Source organism: Gasterosteus aculeatus, chromosome X (genome assembly GCF_964276395.1).
Source record: "Gasterosteus aculeatus chromosome X, fGasAcu3.hap1.1, whole genome shotgun sequence".
In the NCBI taxonomy this organism is placed as follows: domain Eukaryota; kingdom Metazoa; phylum Chordata; class Actinopteri; order Perciformes; family Gasterosteidae; genus Gasterosteus; species Gasterosteus aculeatus.
This window is the reverse complement of record NC_135698.1, coordinates 18,850,887-18,869,047: the sequence shown is the minus strand read 5'-3', so window position 1 is coordinate 18,869,047 and position 18,161 is coordinate 18,850,887. Positions and strand designations below refer to the sequence as shown.

General features: G+C 45.5%; 1 protein-coding gene across 2 annotated transcripts in view; it reads right to left on the bottom strand.

Annotated features, from left to right (window-relative positions):
- syt7a (synaptotagmin VIIa) overlaps positions 1-17,365 on the bottom strand; it is a 61,445-nt gene extending 44,080 nt beyond the window's left edge. For both annotated transcript variants that reach the window (XM_078083370.1, XM_078083372.1), the window contains exon 1: positions 17,123-17,365. In XM_078083370.1, coding sequence (XP_077939496.1) covers positions 17,123-17,156 — 34 coding nt within the window. In that variant the 5' untranslated portion in view covers positions 17,157-17,365. The remainder of the gene's footprint in view (positions 1-17,122) is intronic.
- Positions 17,366-18,161: the final 796 nt, after the last annotated feature.

Sequence of the window (18,161 nt, the reverse complement as noted above, 5' to 3'; positions counted from 1 at the left end):
TGATTACTGAATTTTTTTTTTCAGCATATCTATAGAGGCACATACTGAATCCGTTCTGTTTGATGACTTCACCACACCTTTTCTGCTAACCGGCTGTTATTCAGATTATCCTTTTCTTAGAGCCTCTCCCTTTAATAACAAAATGCAGCCAGTAGAAAATGTAATGATCCTGATAAATGTTTACTGTTCCTGTATCAACTGGAAGCTCCGGTTTCCAGAAACCGCTGTGATGTCAGTTGGTTTAAAGAAATATATCATTTCAATTAAATCATTGAAAGAGTGAGCTAACATGTCTTTTGTCTGGATATTTATGCACTAAGCATGGTCTTGATCCATCACATAATCCATCAGTGCCTCTAACATAATTTTCTTCCTACTGCTCTGCTTCGGAAAGACTAAATTAACTGCTCAGATTAAAATTGATGACTTTCATATGTAAGCCAGAAGAAGGACTCAACATATTTACCCTGGACCTCCCCTCATGCTTCCGCACTGGCCCGATTGCTTTCCCATTTGTAAGCCTTGCATCAAACACACATTATAAATAGATTAGAGTCATACATCACCAGATGATTGTAAAACACTCCTTTAAAAGGAGGCTAACTCTTCTGCCTGCCGGGATCACATTTTACTGGTGCACATTCGTCCGTGCAGTTTGCCAGCCAATTGTGCATTTAGGAGACTTTGATTGTGCCAGATCTTTTGGGATTGAAGAAAATAATTGATACTCCCGAGGTAGAGTGGCTTCCATCGCAGTAATGGGCTCGAAAGCGGTAAACTAAATCAAGCATGACTAACATTATTCCAGGTCCAGGGCCGCGTCTATATACAGCCCATTGTATTAGCTGTGAGCGAGGTTAGGGTTCACGAAGAAACTGAATTGTTTTACTACACATTGGGGTCTTCTCCTTTTAAGTATGTTTAATACTACTCTAATGGATCCGTAAGTGCCTTCCATAGTTACCGTTGCCATGCCCGGGAAGCTTTCTTTGTTTTAGTTTTATTGCCCAAAATCTTGATAAAGCCACCGTCAATGTGCTGTCTTCGCTGGCGGATTTGACCTTACAGCTAGCTAGCTAGCTAGCTAACAAGGCTAGCCTTTGAGCTGCTGCCCAGGACAGACCCAGATCCGGCTATATGTTGCTGCCTTCGACTTGCCGTCAGAAGCTCCTCCAACCAACCAACACTGACACCACACAGCTGCACAAGACAAACAAAACCACAAACCCTTGCAGTGTACTTGGGTGCCACAATTGAGGGAGAACAGCTCCAACGTGACACTGAGTGAGCGACAATATCGGCGCAGCGTTTTAAAGAAGGAGTAAAAGTGGTGTTAATAGTTTTGCGGACGAGTGCATTCATCAATGCAGAAAATGGCAGTAGTCTAGTGAGTCGTGGCAAACATCTTCTCCTTGCTCCTCTGACTTTCTACTCCCCCCTCTTGTCCACTTCCAATCACCTTCTCGTCATCTTTGCGGCGATGTGCAATCGCCTCAACGCGAGGGAATCATTGCATGTTCTCAACATTTCAATCACTAAAACACACATACTCTTCCACTTGACACAGCGTAAGCACAGTGGCATGAGTGGGAACACATTCGCTTTAGGGATGTGAAAGAACCCGAAAAAGTGCAGAGAGAACAGTGCAGGAAAGAGCAGAGTGGGAGGGAGGGAAGAGGGACTCAGCTGTAATGCTATTGAGAAGCAATTTATGAAGCTTGTGCATATGCATACAGGCCTACAGTCCCCCTCTGCCCACATCATCAGCTCACTGCTGTGTGACACCGACCAAGACAAAGAGGTCCCGGATGATCCACGTGTATCATGTGGGTGGCATTATAATATCTAATCCAAGTCAAAGTCAATTGTGTTTGCCTGAGGAAACAGGGCCGAGTTGGATGCATTCATGCTGAGAGTGTTTGTGTGTGTATGTATGTGCTGATCACTCGCTTCTCTTTTGAATTCATGTCCAATTTCCATTGTCTCTCTCCGCATAAAATGATCATCCTAAATATTCACACTCCATCAAAAATGGGAAAACAATTATTGAGGGTGTAATTAAAGTATTGGCAGGACAGTGCAACTTTAATTGAATGACGACTAAATTACAGTGAAGCAGCCCGGTCGCATCTCCGTTATGGTTTATAAAATCTCATTAAACACCACGCAACTACACAATGGGCTTATTTTAAGATGTCTAAAGGATTACTCACAAGCAAAACCAACACACACCTACCAAGCAAGGTGAATGTGAAAAGTCATTGATACTCAATTTATTAATTACCTGGAGGCCTCTATCTGCAAGACTGCTTGTAAAAGCCACTTTATTACCTGTCAGGACAGACCAGGTAGTAAAAATCCAGGGCAAACCATCGCCTCTAGCTAGAGGTGAGAGCACTGACTTGCCCGCAAACCACCCATCCAAAGTCAACCCCCTTAAGACTCCATAAAAAAGCCTGTTCTGACCTGAAGCCATCCGTGGATATCGGTCACTGCATCTGTATGCCTCGCTGTATCTTTCTGTCTTTCTGCAAGAGCCCCCCCCCCCACTTCCTTGGAGTCAAAACCTCACGCTGACTAACCGACCACAACCTGCTCACATATGGTGTCAGTAGCGCTGGCGAGGGGAGGATGCACGACAGCTAAGACTTAATGAACGTACTGTTTTTGTGTTTGCAACAGGCTGTCCAACTGCACGTACACTGCGAGAGCATCTTCGGGGACCTTTGCACTTGTTCAGTAGCTGCCCATCTCGTCAACTGGAAAAGTGAATCCCATCTGTCCAGTGGCCACTTCTCGCCCCCAGTGACCTTCCTCGTCGGCCACTGTGCATTAAAGGTAAAGCTCCACTATGGTCTTCTTTAGTGCAGTGGACTTGAGCATGGGCCCCGGGGAGGACATTGCATTGGCTCAGTGTCAGGAGGGGATTTAAATACCCCTCTGCTTTCCAGTCCAGCTGGAAAGACACCACAGAAAATAACTCTCTCCGGCCAATGACACTGGAAGGACAAAATAAAGTAATGAAATCCATCCTATAACACATATCAGCTTCCTCTGACTCATGAGTGGGCTGCTTCCAAAAAAGACATTTAATAATTGATATAAAAATTGAATATGCGTTTTATATTTTGTAGACAGCCGATTCTGTATTAACATAATTATCTTTTCATAAGCACAGGGTCATCTTGGACGGAGGGGCCTTCAGCAAGTGTTTCCTTGTATAACTGTCAACCTTTCACGGCTGGCCGGTACTCAGCAGACTGAGACATATTGACGGTGCCGTGCAGTATCTTGCTTACAGCAGAATACAGTCAAGGGCTCATGGGAAATATAGTTTTCCACAGCTACCGGTCCTTGTGGCTTTCGCTTCTGCTGGGAGCAGCCTGTAATTTTCCCTTCATGCTAACTCAATCACACAGCACCTGAGGCCATTTTAGCCGAGCTCCATACTGTAATAGCCCAGTTTAATTCTTACTCACGTGCATATTAGCTGTACATTAACAGTCGCTGATGTGTGAGCTTGTCGCTGCTGCACGCGGCACATGAGTTCAGGAGATGCCATAATACCTGCAGTACTGAGCCGGATGTCACTGTTTGTCACATCCGACAATACGCCGATGTAGTCCATCTGGCTGGCAGGGCCGAGGGGAATAAATGGCAGGCTTGGCTATTGCCATTAAGCAGAGTGACACACACACACATTGCTCTCAGACCTGCTCGACATTATCGCCCTTACATCATCACAAGGATGCCATTTGGCGAACTGTTGCGTAGCTGAGAAGCGGAATAATACGGGAGTGTGAGTTCAGGCAGGAGAGTAAAAAATAGAATAGATTTAAGTTATTAGCGGAATTGTGTTGAGTGTCTCTCTCTGGCAGTTCAACAATGAGAAGCGCAGTATTTTCTTCTCCAAAAATATGATTAATATGCTGGAGTGTTGTTTCCTATCACTTTCTCAATTTACCCAGCAGCCTCTTGAGGGCTCAGGGGGCTGTGTTCACTGGGCCACAGCCTGAAGAGGGTGCATGCAAACTACAGTGTGCTAGCACGAACAATCCAACAGGCACTACAAACATTATTTAATGTCATTGGAAGGAAAAACAAAGAGGCAGAACCAAGAGGATCCAAGGTTGATTTATTCACTCTCTTTAAGAGGGCTATAATTCTTGTAACGAGTAGCGGGTCAGATGGAGTTGGCGGAGAATAGCGGATGCTTTTCACGCAGCCTCTCAGCCCCCAGTCTCTACGAGTTCTGTCAAATTACGAAAAGGACAAACAGGGCGATGGGGTGTGTGATTTATATGCAACTTGACCTTTAAGCCAGCTGAGAGGCTCTTGAGAACACAAAGCTATCCAGGAAGAAACAACGGTTCCTGTTAGATTAGGAGATATAATTAGGAGATATTGAACAGATCTTTTTTTTTCCTACCAAAACAAAATCACTTCAGTGGCCTAATTTGGTTGGTTTGGTTAAAGAAAATATTTAGGTAAGCAGTCAGTTAGCCCATCAGAAATATAACAACTGTTAAAGGGATTAACATGAAATTGGCATCCAAATTTGGCTTTGCTCAATAGATTATAGAGGGGGGGTTATATCCAAATACATGCATGAAGAATAAAACATCTATCAATCTCTGATTTACTGTGCTAATTAGATAATGCTAGCAAGTTAACATGGTAACACGTAAACCTTAAGTTGTGCATGGTATCATACCTGCTTCAGATCCGCATGTTTGCTTCGTCATGTGCACATGTCATCATGCCAAGTCAATAAAGTGACAGCTGTGTAATGGTCATGTGTGAATGGGCTGCAACTTTGACTAAACAATAATTGATGCAGAGGAATGTGAGGTTGTGTGGGTCTGTGTTTGTGGGTATGTGTTCGTGCCAGTTGTCTAATTCTTGGAACATGTGCAGTGCTTCTGGACCCTCGACCCCTCGTCTTCAGCGTCTGGTGCAGCTTGCACAATGTTGTTGCGTGTTGAATAGTTGAATAAATGGATGATGTAATCACACGGGGGTTTGAAGTGTCACTCCATCCTGCAGTTGGCATGAGAGCTTGTGCAAACCGTCGCACGAAACGCACCCAAAATAGGTTTGGTCCCGAGCACATTAGCACTGCCAGCATGTCCTACCTCAAGGCTGTGCTTGTTGGGGTCCGGCAGGCTGCGGGCTGTGCAGGGGGGAAGAGATCACGCGTTTGGCTAACTGTTGCCACGTACCCTGGTCTGGAGAAAGACAGTGAGCGAGCAGAGCTTTTCGGCAAAGCCAAAAAGGAAAAGTCAAACATTTCCCCCCCTAAAACAGCTGGGATGGTTTTGGTTTTTGAATGATTCTAAAACGGGATATAGTTTATTAAGAAGAAATACTGTTTCATATTACATTTCATTTCAACCTTCTCCAGCTGGCTGTGATTCTGACAAATTGTACTTGGCCCATAATCCTGTCAGAGAACAGCTATTGCACATGTGTCTCGTGCCCCGTTCACACTCAACAGTATCCCGGATGTGATTGGAGTGAGCTCCGAATCTTTAAAAGTGACTGAATTTACATCCTGGCTCACATGCAAACACAGTCTGTTTGTGGGAAACTGAAGAACAGAAGAACACGTTTGCGCTCAGCAGCAGAGACGGGAAAGGCTGTTTGATTCCTCCCCTCGTGAATTCCCTTCAAAAAGCTGCCCCTGCTCTTCGCCAAAAACAAACAACTTGTAGTTGAAGATGACCCCGAGGACCTTGCTTTCACGTGGCGTTGAGTGTGCAGTCACGTGCATCACTGACCCGCTTCTGAATGCTGTTTGAGAGATTCAATCCCAGGAAAGAATCAAAGCTGTGTGTTGGTGCAGTTACACCTGCGTTTTTCAGGCTTTTTACTGCTGATCAGATGAGGTGCGTTTTGCTTCTTAATGCCTTAGTAAGCAGAGTCATGTCCACAGTCTTAAAATGCGTGCTATTCTACTGGCTTATATATATTATATACTACTATATATTAGAATGAACAAAGCATGTGCAACATTGGAAATTGAAGACTGTGCAGGTTGTTAACCGATCCGATTAAACAGACACGCAGGTCGTGGTTGACATTGTGAAGCCGTATCCAACCGGTGGAGCACCGAGGACCACCTCAAACCAATGAAACGGCACGATGATGGCTGTCCGCCATGGATTTTATTTCCCCATCGCCGCACGCGGTAACAACCTCGGGTCAGCGCTGCAAAGATGGTCATACACTCCGAGTAACCACTCAAGACACATTAAATTCTGAAAACCAGTGCATGCTGTGTGTTTGTGTTCTTCACAGCGCAAAGATAACGGAAGCCGTATATTCAAATTAAACTTAATTTATGCGGCGAAAATGCTCCACGGGATCCATGTGTATGTGCCCCTCCTCTTTCCTCTCATTCTGCATTTTCTTCCACCTTTTAAAGCTCGCAGGCTCCTCGTACCTGGACTTGTTATATCTTGGTAGATTGTACTCTAAGAGGAGGTATTTCACGGAGCACATCCAGCCTGTCAAATCGGTCTGGAGCACATTACATAAAGTGCTGCTGCAAACAGTGTGTGATAAACAACAGGAGACGGAGCCGAGAGCGCCGTGTTTAGCAGAAGAATAAGAAAATGGAGCAGCCAAAAGGACACAAGAAACATTTCCCGTGAACTTCCCCAAGCGGTTTGCAGCTCAAACTCCACGATCCCTTCCTCTCCCAAACGGCCGCTCTGCTCTCATTCTGTCCAAATCATGCGAGTTAAATTTAAAAACGTAATCTAAAGTAATACTGACCTGCCGTTTATGAGATGCAAATACGACAGTGAATAAAATATTCAATGAAAATAGCCTGTTACAAGATATCAATATTTCAGAGGAGTAAAGGCGAGGGTGTGAACGTGGCTGAGGGAGTTGGACCGAGTGCAAAATCTGTCCTGAATGATAATATTATAACCCACAGTTATTATAACAGGGCCCATCACTTTACCTCAGACACCAACGTGTAATAGAGCAGGAGGGACTGACAGTAAATGCATCACATATATACCATGATAGCGTGTGCACCATGTATGTGCAGGCTCTGTGATATAACCCTGGGTAACTAATGTTTAAAACATGAGCCTTTCTTATGTCTCATGTCAATAGAGCCTGTGTGAACGAACCTTAATGAGGGATGTCAGGCGCTTTAAGAAGGAGGCAGACTGTTGGAAGAAGCTGGGAGCCACATGCCTGTCAATCCTCAGCCATGTCTGATGTGCAGTCATTGTGTGTTTGCCTCAAGAGTCAGAGCTTGTTCAGTGGAGGATCTCAAAGTGCAGCATGATATGTTATTAATGGGATTGAAGAAATGTTACTTCTAAAACAACCCTAATTATGAGCTGCTTCATGCCCGTCCGGCATCGCTTTCTCACAGTTGATCCTTTGACCGTTTCACGTCCTCTAGACACGTGCTTGCAGCTTCCCTCTCGCGTATTTCTGACTTTTGCTCCTTTCTCCCACTTTGTCCTCACCTCCTCCCTCTGTTGCGCTGTAATTAAGCAGCACGTTTTAGAGGGCAATGGACTCAGAGACCAGGGAGGAGGCCGTTTACCCCAGGGAGAGATGGCAGATACAATGACGCCCTATGCATGTATTATTACTCTCTCTGATAGCTCAATTAACAGGAAAAGACCTCCATTATCAACAGAGTGCTGACCGTCTCTATTGGGAGGGTGGAGGGGGGGGGGGGGGGGGGGGGGGATAATACATTGTTGGTATCAAGTGGATGATCTCATTTATAACAACACAATTTAGCACCATCAGTCTCACATAACAGCTCGCAAACATTAGCAACCAGGAAGGAACAACACCACAGGCAGGATGTAGTCAGCACTCTGGATGATGGCGGGACAATTATTTTATAGTGGTTGTGGCATCCAGGTTCCTTGTTTGGATTATGTAATCAACGTGCTTATTTTGGTGGTGACTGAGCTGAGCTGAATTACAGTGCATTCTGGGAACTGTGTGTTTGACCCGTGTGTTGGTTTTTTTCCGGGCCGTGCAGCGGGACCCTGCGTGTGGCCAAACATCCCGAGCGCGTGGACCCCACCGAGGGACGGCAAAGTCAAGGTTTCTCTGTTTGCTCGTCTGAGGGCCTTTGAGCGCGCGCCAACTCAGTCGGCAAATAGACTCTGAGAGGGAGTGACCAAATATTGAAATATCACCCGATGTCCGGACTATTGGAGTGTTTCATTTTTTTCGCCTCTTATGACTCATTAAGGGTGTCAGCAGCACGAGAGTCATAATCCCTGAGTCCGGGTCTCGGGGCGGTTTGGCATTAATCAATGAGCGTTGCGTACAGGGAAAAGGATCTGTGAAGGTAGAAAAGAGAGAGAAAGCGGGTGAGAGATATTTCTATGGCACGTCCCATTTGTGGACCGGTCGCACAAAAGGCTCATTTCAGCTTTGCAGCCCAAACCAATCAGAAATGCACTGCTTGGACGAGCCGGCCCAATCTGGTGCGTCTCAGCTCGACTCAGGCTGCACTCCCGTGCATGCACAATTGTTTGCATCCGATTCATTTGGCTCTTCCAGCTGCACAAATTCACGCCGCTGCCAAGGCAAACGCCGGCTTTAGCCCAGCTCAATGGCCGACGCCCACAAAGAGTTAGACGGCGGAATCAAGAGGAGCAGTGAAAACAGTAATCCAGATCATTTTTGGAGATGGAGTGGGAGGAGAGGGAACAATAACAAGTGTCTACCAGCTGTTCGTATCAATAAGTTGATCTTTTGGTGTTTACAAAAGGGAATTCAGTCACACCGTGAATGATGCGAGCAGCTTTCTTTAGCTAAGCGATCAGCTGACGAATCCCAAACCCTCGTATTTGCCCTTTGCGCCAGATTTTCAATTTCCAACTCAGTCAAGTGGATCCATTCTTGGGTTGTGAGATGTGGGACTGTGTATTCCTTTTGTCTTTGTCGTTTTTTTTCTATACCATCTGTCCCTCCTGCTTAGGCTCATTACTCCCCGTTCAACCTGCTCCTCCTCCTGCCCCCTCCGCCCCATTCTGCACAGGAGCTACAGGGGCACCACATTACAAACAGTGGCATTGTTTTTAAAAGGCCTCGTTGGCACATAAGGCTATTTAAACAAAGTCAGATGTGAAAAACCCAATGAAATCAATTTATTATGAAAAGGAGAAAAAATGAAGAGGAATATTTCCATCATTCTAGTTAAAGAGTGAGAAAACAGTTTGTGTGAACTTCCCCGCCACACAAAAACACACAATATCACTTTTTTGAATCTCATTCAAGACCCAGTCCCTGCAGAGGCTCGCCTCCCTCTTCTTCTCTGTCCGCAGTATCTCGCAATTTTCGAGTCCTGATGCATCCACAAAGTGAGCACGGCTCTAATGGAGGCGAGTGATGCAGGGACATGCAGAGCGTCCGCCGCCATCTCCGGCGTTTTAACCTCACACCCCGCCACAAGCTTCCTCCTTGGTTAGTGCTCAGAGGAGACAGACCTGAAGGGCTGATCCATCAAGTACTGTAGCTACAGTTATGGAACAGTGAGTGGCCTTAATCCAGGGAGAGGCCCTACCGATACGGCGAGCTCGATAGGGCCATTGAAGGAAAAATACCCCGTGGCATGCTGGTCACCAGTGAAGCACGGTTAAAGGGGGAGGAGACGGAGGGAGGGAGGGAGGGAGGAAAAGGAACGCACAGGCAGCCAAGCTGAGCACAATCTGTCAGTCTGACTACCTCGCCAGATACAGGGCGGCTCACACAAAATCACACACTCGTTGCTAAATACCAAGAGACATAGTGGCTACCCTCAGAAACACAGAAATGAATGCTCAGGCACACACACACACACACACACACACACACACATACTTGTGGGACATGCTGTACTGAAGTAAACAGGTGATACATTTTCCGTAAAGACATTCACTGCAAAAAAAACCCTTTTAAATTGGAACTGCTTGGGTTTCCTTTAGAGGAGCAGTTCATTTGAGGGACGTGCGCCAATTTGCTTAATTTTAAGGAAATTTGACATAGTGGCCATATGGTCAAGCGATGTCATGGGAATCTCCAAAACTTTCTTCCACAAACTTACATTTGGTAATAGGGTAACAATTATTTTAGAAGTAAATCAATCAAGTACAAAGGCACTTATTCAAATGATTAAAAATGCAAAAAATGCACAAATGGCCCAATTTATTGTCCTTCCCCCATTGCTGTGATTGGGTCGGAGAGGGAGGCTGGACCTGCTGACAGCGAGCTTCCTCCATGCTGGATGCAGAAGAGAGACAGAAGTGAGTTCACTCTCAGAAACATGAGGTGAAAAAACAGGCATTACAGTAACAGGATGTTAATTAATATTTGATGAGCGCAGTTTCTGATCTTCCAGAAGAGTGATTGACAGCTGCGTTACAGACTCCTTGGCTCTAATTGCTTTTTCATCAAGCGCAGTGAAATGCTGCAAAAAGCCCTAAAAATAGGCAAAGGAACCTGATTTACTGACAGATTCTTCTCGTGTACTACTGTCAGGATATACTGAGTTTGAGAAAATACAAATGACGACATGGGGAAGTTTTGTTTGAACAGAAGCTGAAGGCTCGGGACGCCCTTGTGGATGGATGTGAAAACATACAACAGCAACGTTTGATTCCAGCTGGGGCTTTTTATCCCTTCATGTCTGTCTCTATTCAGTCAGCCCTCCAGTGTAATAATACAGATGTTAAGGGGTTATTTAGCACTCATTACAGGTCAGTTACACTGGGTCTGTTTAAGGAGTATACAATTACAGTCTATATCTGTCAAAATGCTTTGAAGCCACTATTACAGAAGCTATTATTCGTCATCTGTGAAAAATCATTGCGAGCAAAGATTAATTACTCTTTAGGATGGTAATGACGTCTGTCAACAGGATAATTGCCAAGAATTTGCGTGGAGTCTTCAAATGACTGAGATTGTGTGACCACTGGAGGTTTCGCTCAAGGATTAGTGGTGATGAGTGCGTTTGAGGATGGCGGAGAGGGGCGGCGGGGGGGGGTTACATACAACTAAAATGAGATGAATCCACATTAAATCAGAAATAATGAGATAATAAGATAAGAGCTGGTTCCGACCCCGCGGTGTCACCCGCAGGGTGAACTCTTGACCTCCGAATAAAGTCGCCGCACGTTATCGCGACTCCACACACCATCGCTCCGGAGAGATTATGCCACGGAGCACCCGAGCCGTTTCAGATCTTTCACATCAGCACCTCGCCGCTCCGAAACACTATGGCAACTGCTCATACGCGTAATCTCTCCCGGGCGTGAGATGCAAACAGGGCTAATATGGCAGCGATCACATTTGCGAGTGACTCGTAGAGTCCTGCTAGGATAACCGAATAAAGAATGTTCTCCGAGACCCACAATCCCGCTCTCAAAGCGTTTGATCCTAAGACGACAAGCGCCGGTCCGTTATGCAATAGTCCTCCGCTTTTCCCGCCACTAATCAGAAACTGGAGCAAGTTCTCTGGGTGGGATTAACATGTTCTTCCTCTTGTCTCTTTGCCTTCAGAGGGCGGAAAGGTGGTCGGACTGGTTTGGTTTAACCCTTAACAGGACGCATCTGCGGCCATAAAGCGAGGGTCCTCGAGTGGTTGGAGGGGGGGAAAAAAGGAGAATGAGGGAAAGCAACTGCCAGGAGGACATGGGTCTGGATGGTTATGCAACAGCAGGCATGGAAACGTTTATTATTCACGCAGCTTCATCATCGTTACTAATGTGGCACCACCGCCTGAGTGGAATATGCTAAAAGTTTATTAAGCCATTCCTGTCACAAATACAGGATTGAAAAGACTTAATTTTTTAGAAGAGAACCGTTTGTGAAGCCATATTACGAGCTCTTTTCATCTCTCCCGTTCATCCCTACCCCCTAAAATCCCCCATCCCAGACTAAACCAATCCGCTGTCAACCCCACTTGGTTCGTTACTATGTAGGAATCTCATCCGCACACACACACAGACGTACGCACGCAGGGCCTCTTCTCCTCTGTGTGACCTTGGCTGGCTGGCACTCCGGGGCTTGTTCTTTGCTCGTCTCTCTGTCTCTACAGCTCCCTCCATCTTTTCACGCTGGCCTCCACTCTATTTGTCTGCTTCTCTACCTCTTGCATTCGATCTCTCTTCCCCCCCCTGACTGGGCTGATGTTAACTGGCGCTGCACCTCCCCTACCGTCCCGCACCCCCTCAAGACACATGGGCGGAAAGGGAAGGAACAAGTAAACAGACCTTCTCCGCCTCTGCAATTTCTGGCAGCTAAGAGAGAGTCCACCAGAGTAATAAGTCCCAATTATGGGTCCTGTTTTGCATTGTGTGATAATGCAAACAGGTCTTCCATTCTTCATTTCACACCAGGACAAATTAGTGCATTGAAATAAAAAAAAATGATTTCAGCCATTCGGCGGGTTGATCAGTAAAAAACGATTTCTTTTATTTTCCTTACATTCTTTACAACTGCAATTTGATTTCCTTTGCAGTGCACACTGCTTGCTGATGCAAAGCGTGATTGTGCTAATCGGCTGATACGGCTTCCTGTTTCACTGGGGAGGGCGAGGAGCTCAGCGGGTCAAATCCGCGTTTCATGGCAGGTGTTACTACAAAAAACATCTAATTGGCTCCATCGCAGCATTGTGCCTGTTCCTCCGACTCCAGGGATCCTTGGAATGATCCCAGTTCACTCACAACATACATCTGCACAGTAAATTGGAGCCGTTAAATGTTTAACTATCCATTCAAAGATAAATAAACTTGAGCTCAAGTGATGGATGGATCCATTGAATGTCAAACGGGCTGATTAAGCGCTCTCTACAATTACGCTATTCCTTTGCCAATTTATGTAACTTACACGTCTAAAGGCCTCCGCTGCGACTACGTTCACAGACCGAATCCATTTAATTCTGGCTGCATAGGAGAATATGACATTTTCATACTAAACATCAGCTATCAATAACAGCTCGCTGAGAGGCTCACGGCAGCTTCATGCTTCAAACCATCGTGAATACAAATCTGCAGTAATCCTCCTTTTAAGTTTGATCATAGAAATATAGAATTGTTGGATTAAGCCCTCAATGATACCTTTTTATACTGGCATCCAGCTGTTCTTATATTAATTTTGCTCTAAAGGGGCACTATTACTGCCACAGCAATCCCCTAAAATAATCGTCCATCCCACATTAGCAAAACAGCCATGAAGAAAAGAGGGACATCATTAATTTCTACAGGGCAATAATAATAGCAAAGAGTTTATGGACTCGCATCCTAACGCACTTCTACTTCACACCATGTTAAATCCACTCCATTTACCATTTCATTTCCTTAGCGGTCAATATCCTGCGGGCCTTACACCAGCAAGCTAGTGTACAACCAGCTGCTGAAGGAAAGGGCATAATGAAGGACATTTGGTTATTATTGAACGACTTCTTTTTGAATAAAACGTTGACCTGCGGTGACCACGAATGGTTGTACAAAATGTCATCGTATAGTGGCTAAAAGGAGCAATTACGGTGGGTCAGAATGAGGTCGGTCAAATTACCATAAACAATTTTCTAAAAGTTTATCTTCCTCAACAATTGCGGTATTCCTTCCATAATAATCGTCTCCAACCTTTTAAGGTTGATGAGTTATGTGCAAGGGTGGTAAAAAAAAAAAAGGTCTACCTGAGGATCTGTGTTAGTGCAGCGCTGGCCGCGCATGCCAAACTTCTGTCTGTTAGATTGGTGACTGCTGGCAGGAGACATAGACTCCGGCCCAAATGCAAGGCGAGCATCAACCTAAATCAATAGCCAGCCTGACGTTTTACCATATATCATATTCAAGTGGCAGATAGTGTGGGATGCCAGACATTCGGAGTGCAGGACCACGCACCAAATACATTTGACGTAAATTGCCCCAGATGCCCAAAGTCTCCAGACAGCGTCTCAAAAGGGAGCGAGATGACAAAATGTTGACAGAGGGATAATACTTAATGCTGCAAAGGCAACGAGGGACGCTCCACACTGATGTATTCATTATGTACTTTCCTGCATGGGCTGAATTGGACTTTGCAGAAAGAGGACTGCGTCACCTGGGGACATTGCTGTATTACTGATCCACCTCTTGCTGCCAGTTATACTGATCGGGCTGAATATGCATAATACATGAAGTCAGTAAACCACAAGTCCCCCTTCAGACGCATCTATCCAAAACAAGCCTGTACCTGAAGCATTGCTCCTCAGTTGAATCAATCAATAAAGGCATCAGGTCCACTGCAGTCAGTTCATCAAAACAGTCATCAATAGAATACGCTGGAAAGCTCCTAATTCACCATCGGTCCCCTGACAATTTTGTTTCAGTGGGAAAGAAGCCTCTCATTTTCTGAAGTGGGAATAGAAGTGAGTCTGTGTAGCGTTTCACAAGATGCCGCCTGCCTGACAGATTTTTCACACCTGCTGGTGACGGTCAAATAGGAGAAACACACACTTCATGTGTGGAGCCTCACACAGACCCAATAATGAAACCACTGACAAATGAAACACGTCGTCTGTTTGCATAATTACTGTAAAGTACTGTTAAATCTTTCTTTCAAATTTGAACTTCAAAAAACGAACAAACTGAAGGGACCACGGCCATCACCTTCCTGTTATTTCACACTGAAATGTACTCCTAAACAGACTGCCCTTTTAAAGCATCAGATACGTTTCATGAATACTAATTTCACTCTGATAACGGGAGATTGGCTGCATGTGCACTGGGTGTTCTGATCATCCCCAGGTTGTCTCTTAATGGCCTACAATCAAAGCCGGCAGGAGCCCACGCTGCTGCATTCTCAACAATCAGTAAGGTGTCTAAATAGTTGTTGAATGTTTTCCAGGGGGTATAAATAATGATCCATTTAGCCGTCACCCTGAAGAGGCAATAGTAGGTTGCCACTTTCACCGCGCATTCTTCCTTTCTGCACTATCCTGTTTTTGTGTGTGTGTGGTATTGATCGGAGCCCACATGCAGTCTTATTTCAGATGTTTATTTGACAGTGGCCAGTGGTCTGTGTGATTGTCGGCGTCATATGATCAACCTGTTTGTCCTGATCCCCGTTCAATCCTCTCAGGCCATAATCGATAAATATCCCTGGCAGACCTTTCACCGTCTCGCTGCCGTTACACCTTGAGGTGCAGGGAGAATTTCAAGGCCACAGCGGCGCAGCGAGGGAAACACCCGCCGGAAAGGAACACCCACCGACATAAATCAATTAAAACGCGCCGCTATCAAGTATTGAGCCATTTATTTAAGCCCCAACACGTCAGTAGTGGCCTACTCAGAACTTTGCAGTGCGTTTATCACTGGGAAGATCCGAATGACTAACAGAGGTTTTCAGTTACGTGCAACTGGGCAACATCTTGCCTTTAATTACTTCAGTACTTCACACTCCTGATCTTCTTAGCTCGCATAACACCGGCTACAAACAACCATAAACTCCTGGAGCATGAGGACCCGTACACGATACAGTCTGTTGTACTCAAAACATTCCCCTTTGCATCCAGCTTTGACCTTCAACAAGAAAAGAGCTAGCCACGCTAGCACGTCAGAGACGCTGTTTCTTTGTTATGAATGCGTTAAATAAAAAAAGTCTGAGTCACACAAAATGACGAGGCTCAAAAACGTGAGCATGTTTTAAATGATCAGGATATCTACATATTCATTTTCTGGGAAACGTACCAAATAATTGTTGTAAACAAAGCAAGGTGTTACATACAAAGAGTGACTTCGTCCAAGTTACATCATTGCAGAGCATAAAGTAGTTTTCTGATATTTCAGTGCTCTGATTGTCAAATGTCGCCCCATTAATAGTAGTTATGACGAAGGTGAAGGGTTAACCGACCAACCCGCTGACACTGCTGTGCAATCCAAAGGATTCCGTGCTTAATAATATGGTCATTTCGAGGTTTTCGCACTTTTCTTAGCTGTGATTGCTTATAAAAAAAAACCTCCCATCCAGCATTAACTGAAATATTGCAGGCCAATGCTAGTTGATGGACTTATTTGTCAGAAAAAATTTTGTTCGTTGCTAATTAGCATCAGGCTAGCCAATTAATTACTGAAAAACACAGTAATTCGTTTGGTTCCCACGAACTTTTTCAGGACATAAGTAGCTCTGGTAGCCTCCATCCTCCACCTGAAGCAATGGTTGCAACTTCTTCACACACACACACACACACACACACACACACACACACACACACGGAGGATGCTGCTGCTGCTGCTCGGCCTCATCCCCGCACAGCCGCGTGCGTCGTCCGTGTGAGGGGAGATCACATTATCTCACATCACGGGGGGGGGCGATAACTCCTCCCACTCCTCCCTTTTCCTCCCCTGGTCCTCGGTAGCAGCAGGTGTTATTCTCCCCTTATAATCTGAATTTTGTGTTGTAATTAACATGACCCCCCCAGGGAGTTATTCATGCTTCGTGATAACAGCAAAGGACTCGCGGTCGAGAAAAAAAAATCACGCCTCAAAAAAAAAAAAAAACACCCACCCACCCACCCACGTGGGAGAGCAGACTCGAATATGTCTCGTGCCCCCTTTACCCCCCTCGCTGCAGCACCGGCACCGCTCCCCGTTAAGTAACGAGCCGCGGTCCACTAAGTACGCCGGAGCACCACGAGCAGCCCGCGCGCCTGCTACAGGCTTTGACCTTGTCTCGTGCGTGGTCAATGTGTCCACAGCGTGGGACAACGACAGGTAGAAGGATGCATGTGAGAAAAGTGCCTCCGTCCACAACAGGTTCACACGGCGCATTGAAATAAAGGCAGGGGGGGTTTGGGTGGAGAGGGGGGGGGGGGGGGGCTATTGTTAGGCGTCCTCCTAGGAGGCAATTAACTGCACTGACGTTACATAATGACAGCCCACACTTCAGACCGACATCCCGCGTGTCAAAGGAGAAGAAGGGCAGAATGAAAGGAAGGAAGGAAAGAAGGCGTCCGGTGTGGGGGGGTGGGGGGGGGTGACACCTCGCCGGGGGGAGTCACCTCGGGGGAGAAGCAGCGGGTCACAAAGCAAACACCCTGAAACTGTCATGATGCTGCTCCTCGCAGAGAGTGGCCACATTCTTCTGAGGACCTTCTTACCTTTGCTGTTGTGCTCTTCCCGGTTCAGATACATGGCTGTTAATTCACTCCGAGGACAAGGACGCGACGGCGTTTGTCTCGGCGGTCGCTCGGTGGTCGCTCGGTACTCCTCTGGCGTGAACTCCCGAGGTTGTGGTTAGTAGTAGTAGCCGTTTATTGTTTGGTCGCTCCTCAAACAGCCTCTCCTCTCCTCCTAGTGGATAGGTGGGCTAACCCGTTTGAGACTCTCACTGTCCCCCTCCCTCTCTGTCTCTGCTCTCCCTCCCTCCCTCCCCTCTCTCTCTCTCTCTCTCTCTCTCTCTCTCACTTCTTCTCTCCAATAACCACCGGTTCACTGTGGCTCAGAGGACACAACACAAGTGATTCTTTTCTGGGTTTTTTGCAGCTGTTTTAAGAAGTCTGTTTGCTCCGCTTCAACTTGAGAGCCTTGTACTCAATTGTCCTTTCAAAATAAAAGCAGATTCCTCTGCCTGTGATGACACAAGGCTTGATTGGGAGTCTCAGTAGAGTTACAAACAAGATTCAAGTACAAAACTCAAACAGAATAGTAGCTTACAGTTTTATGATCACTGATTAATCAACCTTATACTATATAGATATATACACATATTGGACCCAATCAATGCTGATACCTTCCATACCTTAATTGTACTATTTTGATAATTGATTAGTCATTTATCAAGCAAAACAGACCATAAGACCTTCAATGCGAGGATTTGTTGGTTTTCTATGATTTATTTCATCATAAAATGAATGTGTTTATTAGATCAAAAATACCTTTGAAGATGTCACCTTTCATGGGCTCGGGGGTATTATGTTACTTATGCATAATAATATGTAATTTAAACCATGATTAGATTAGTTTAAAAAAAATCCACAGACCAATCAAGAATGGTAATAATGGTTTCATGCATCCCTTAAAGTAGCTGTTAAATTAATGCTGTGGAGTAAAACATGCAATATAATAAAGCGTAAAAAAGGTTAATATTCATATTAGTGAAAGCACCTTAAAACTACTTAAGTGCAGTATCCAAGATAC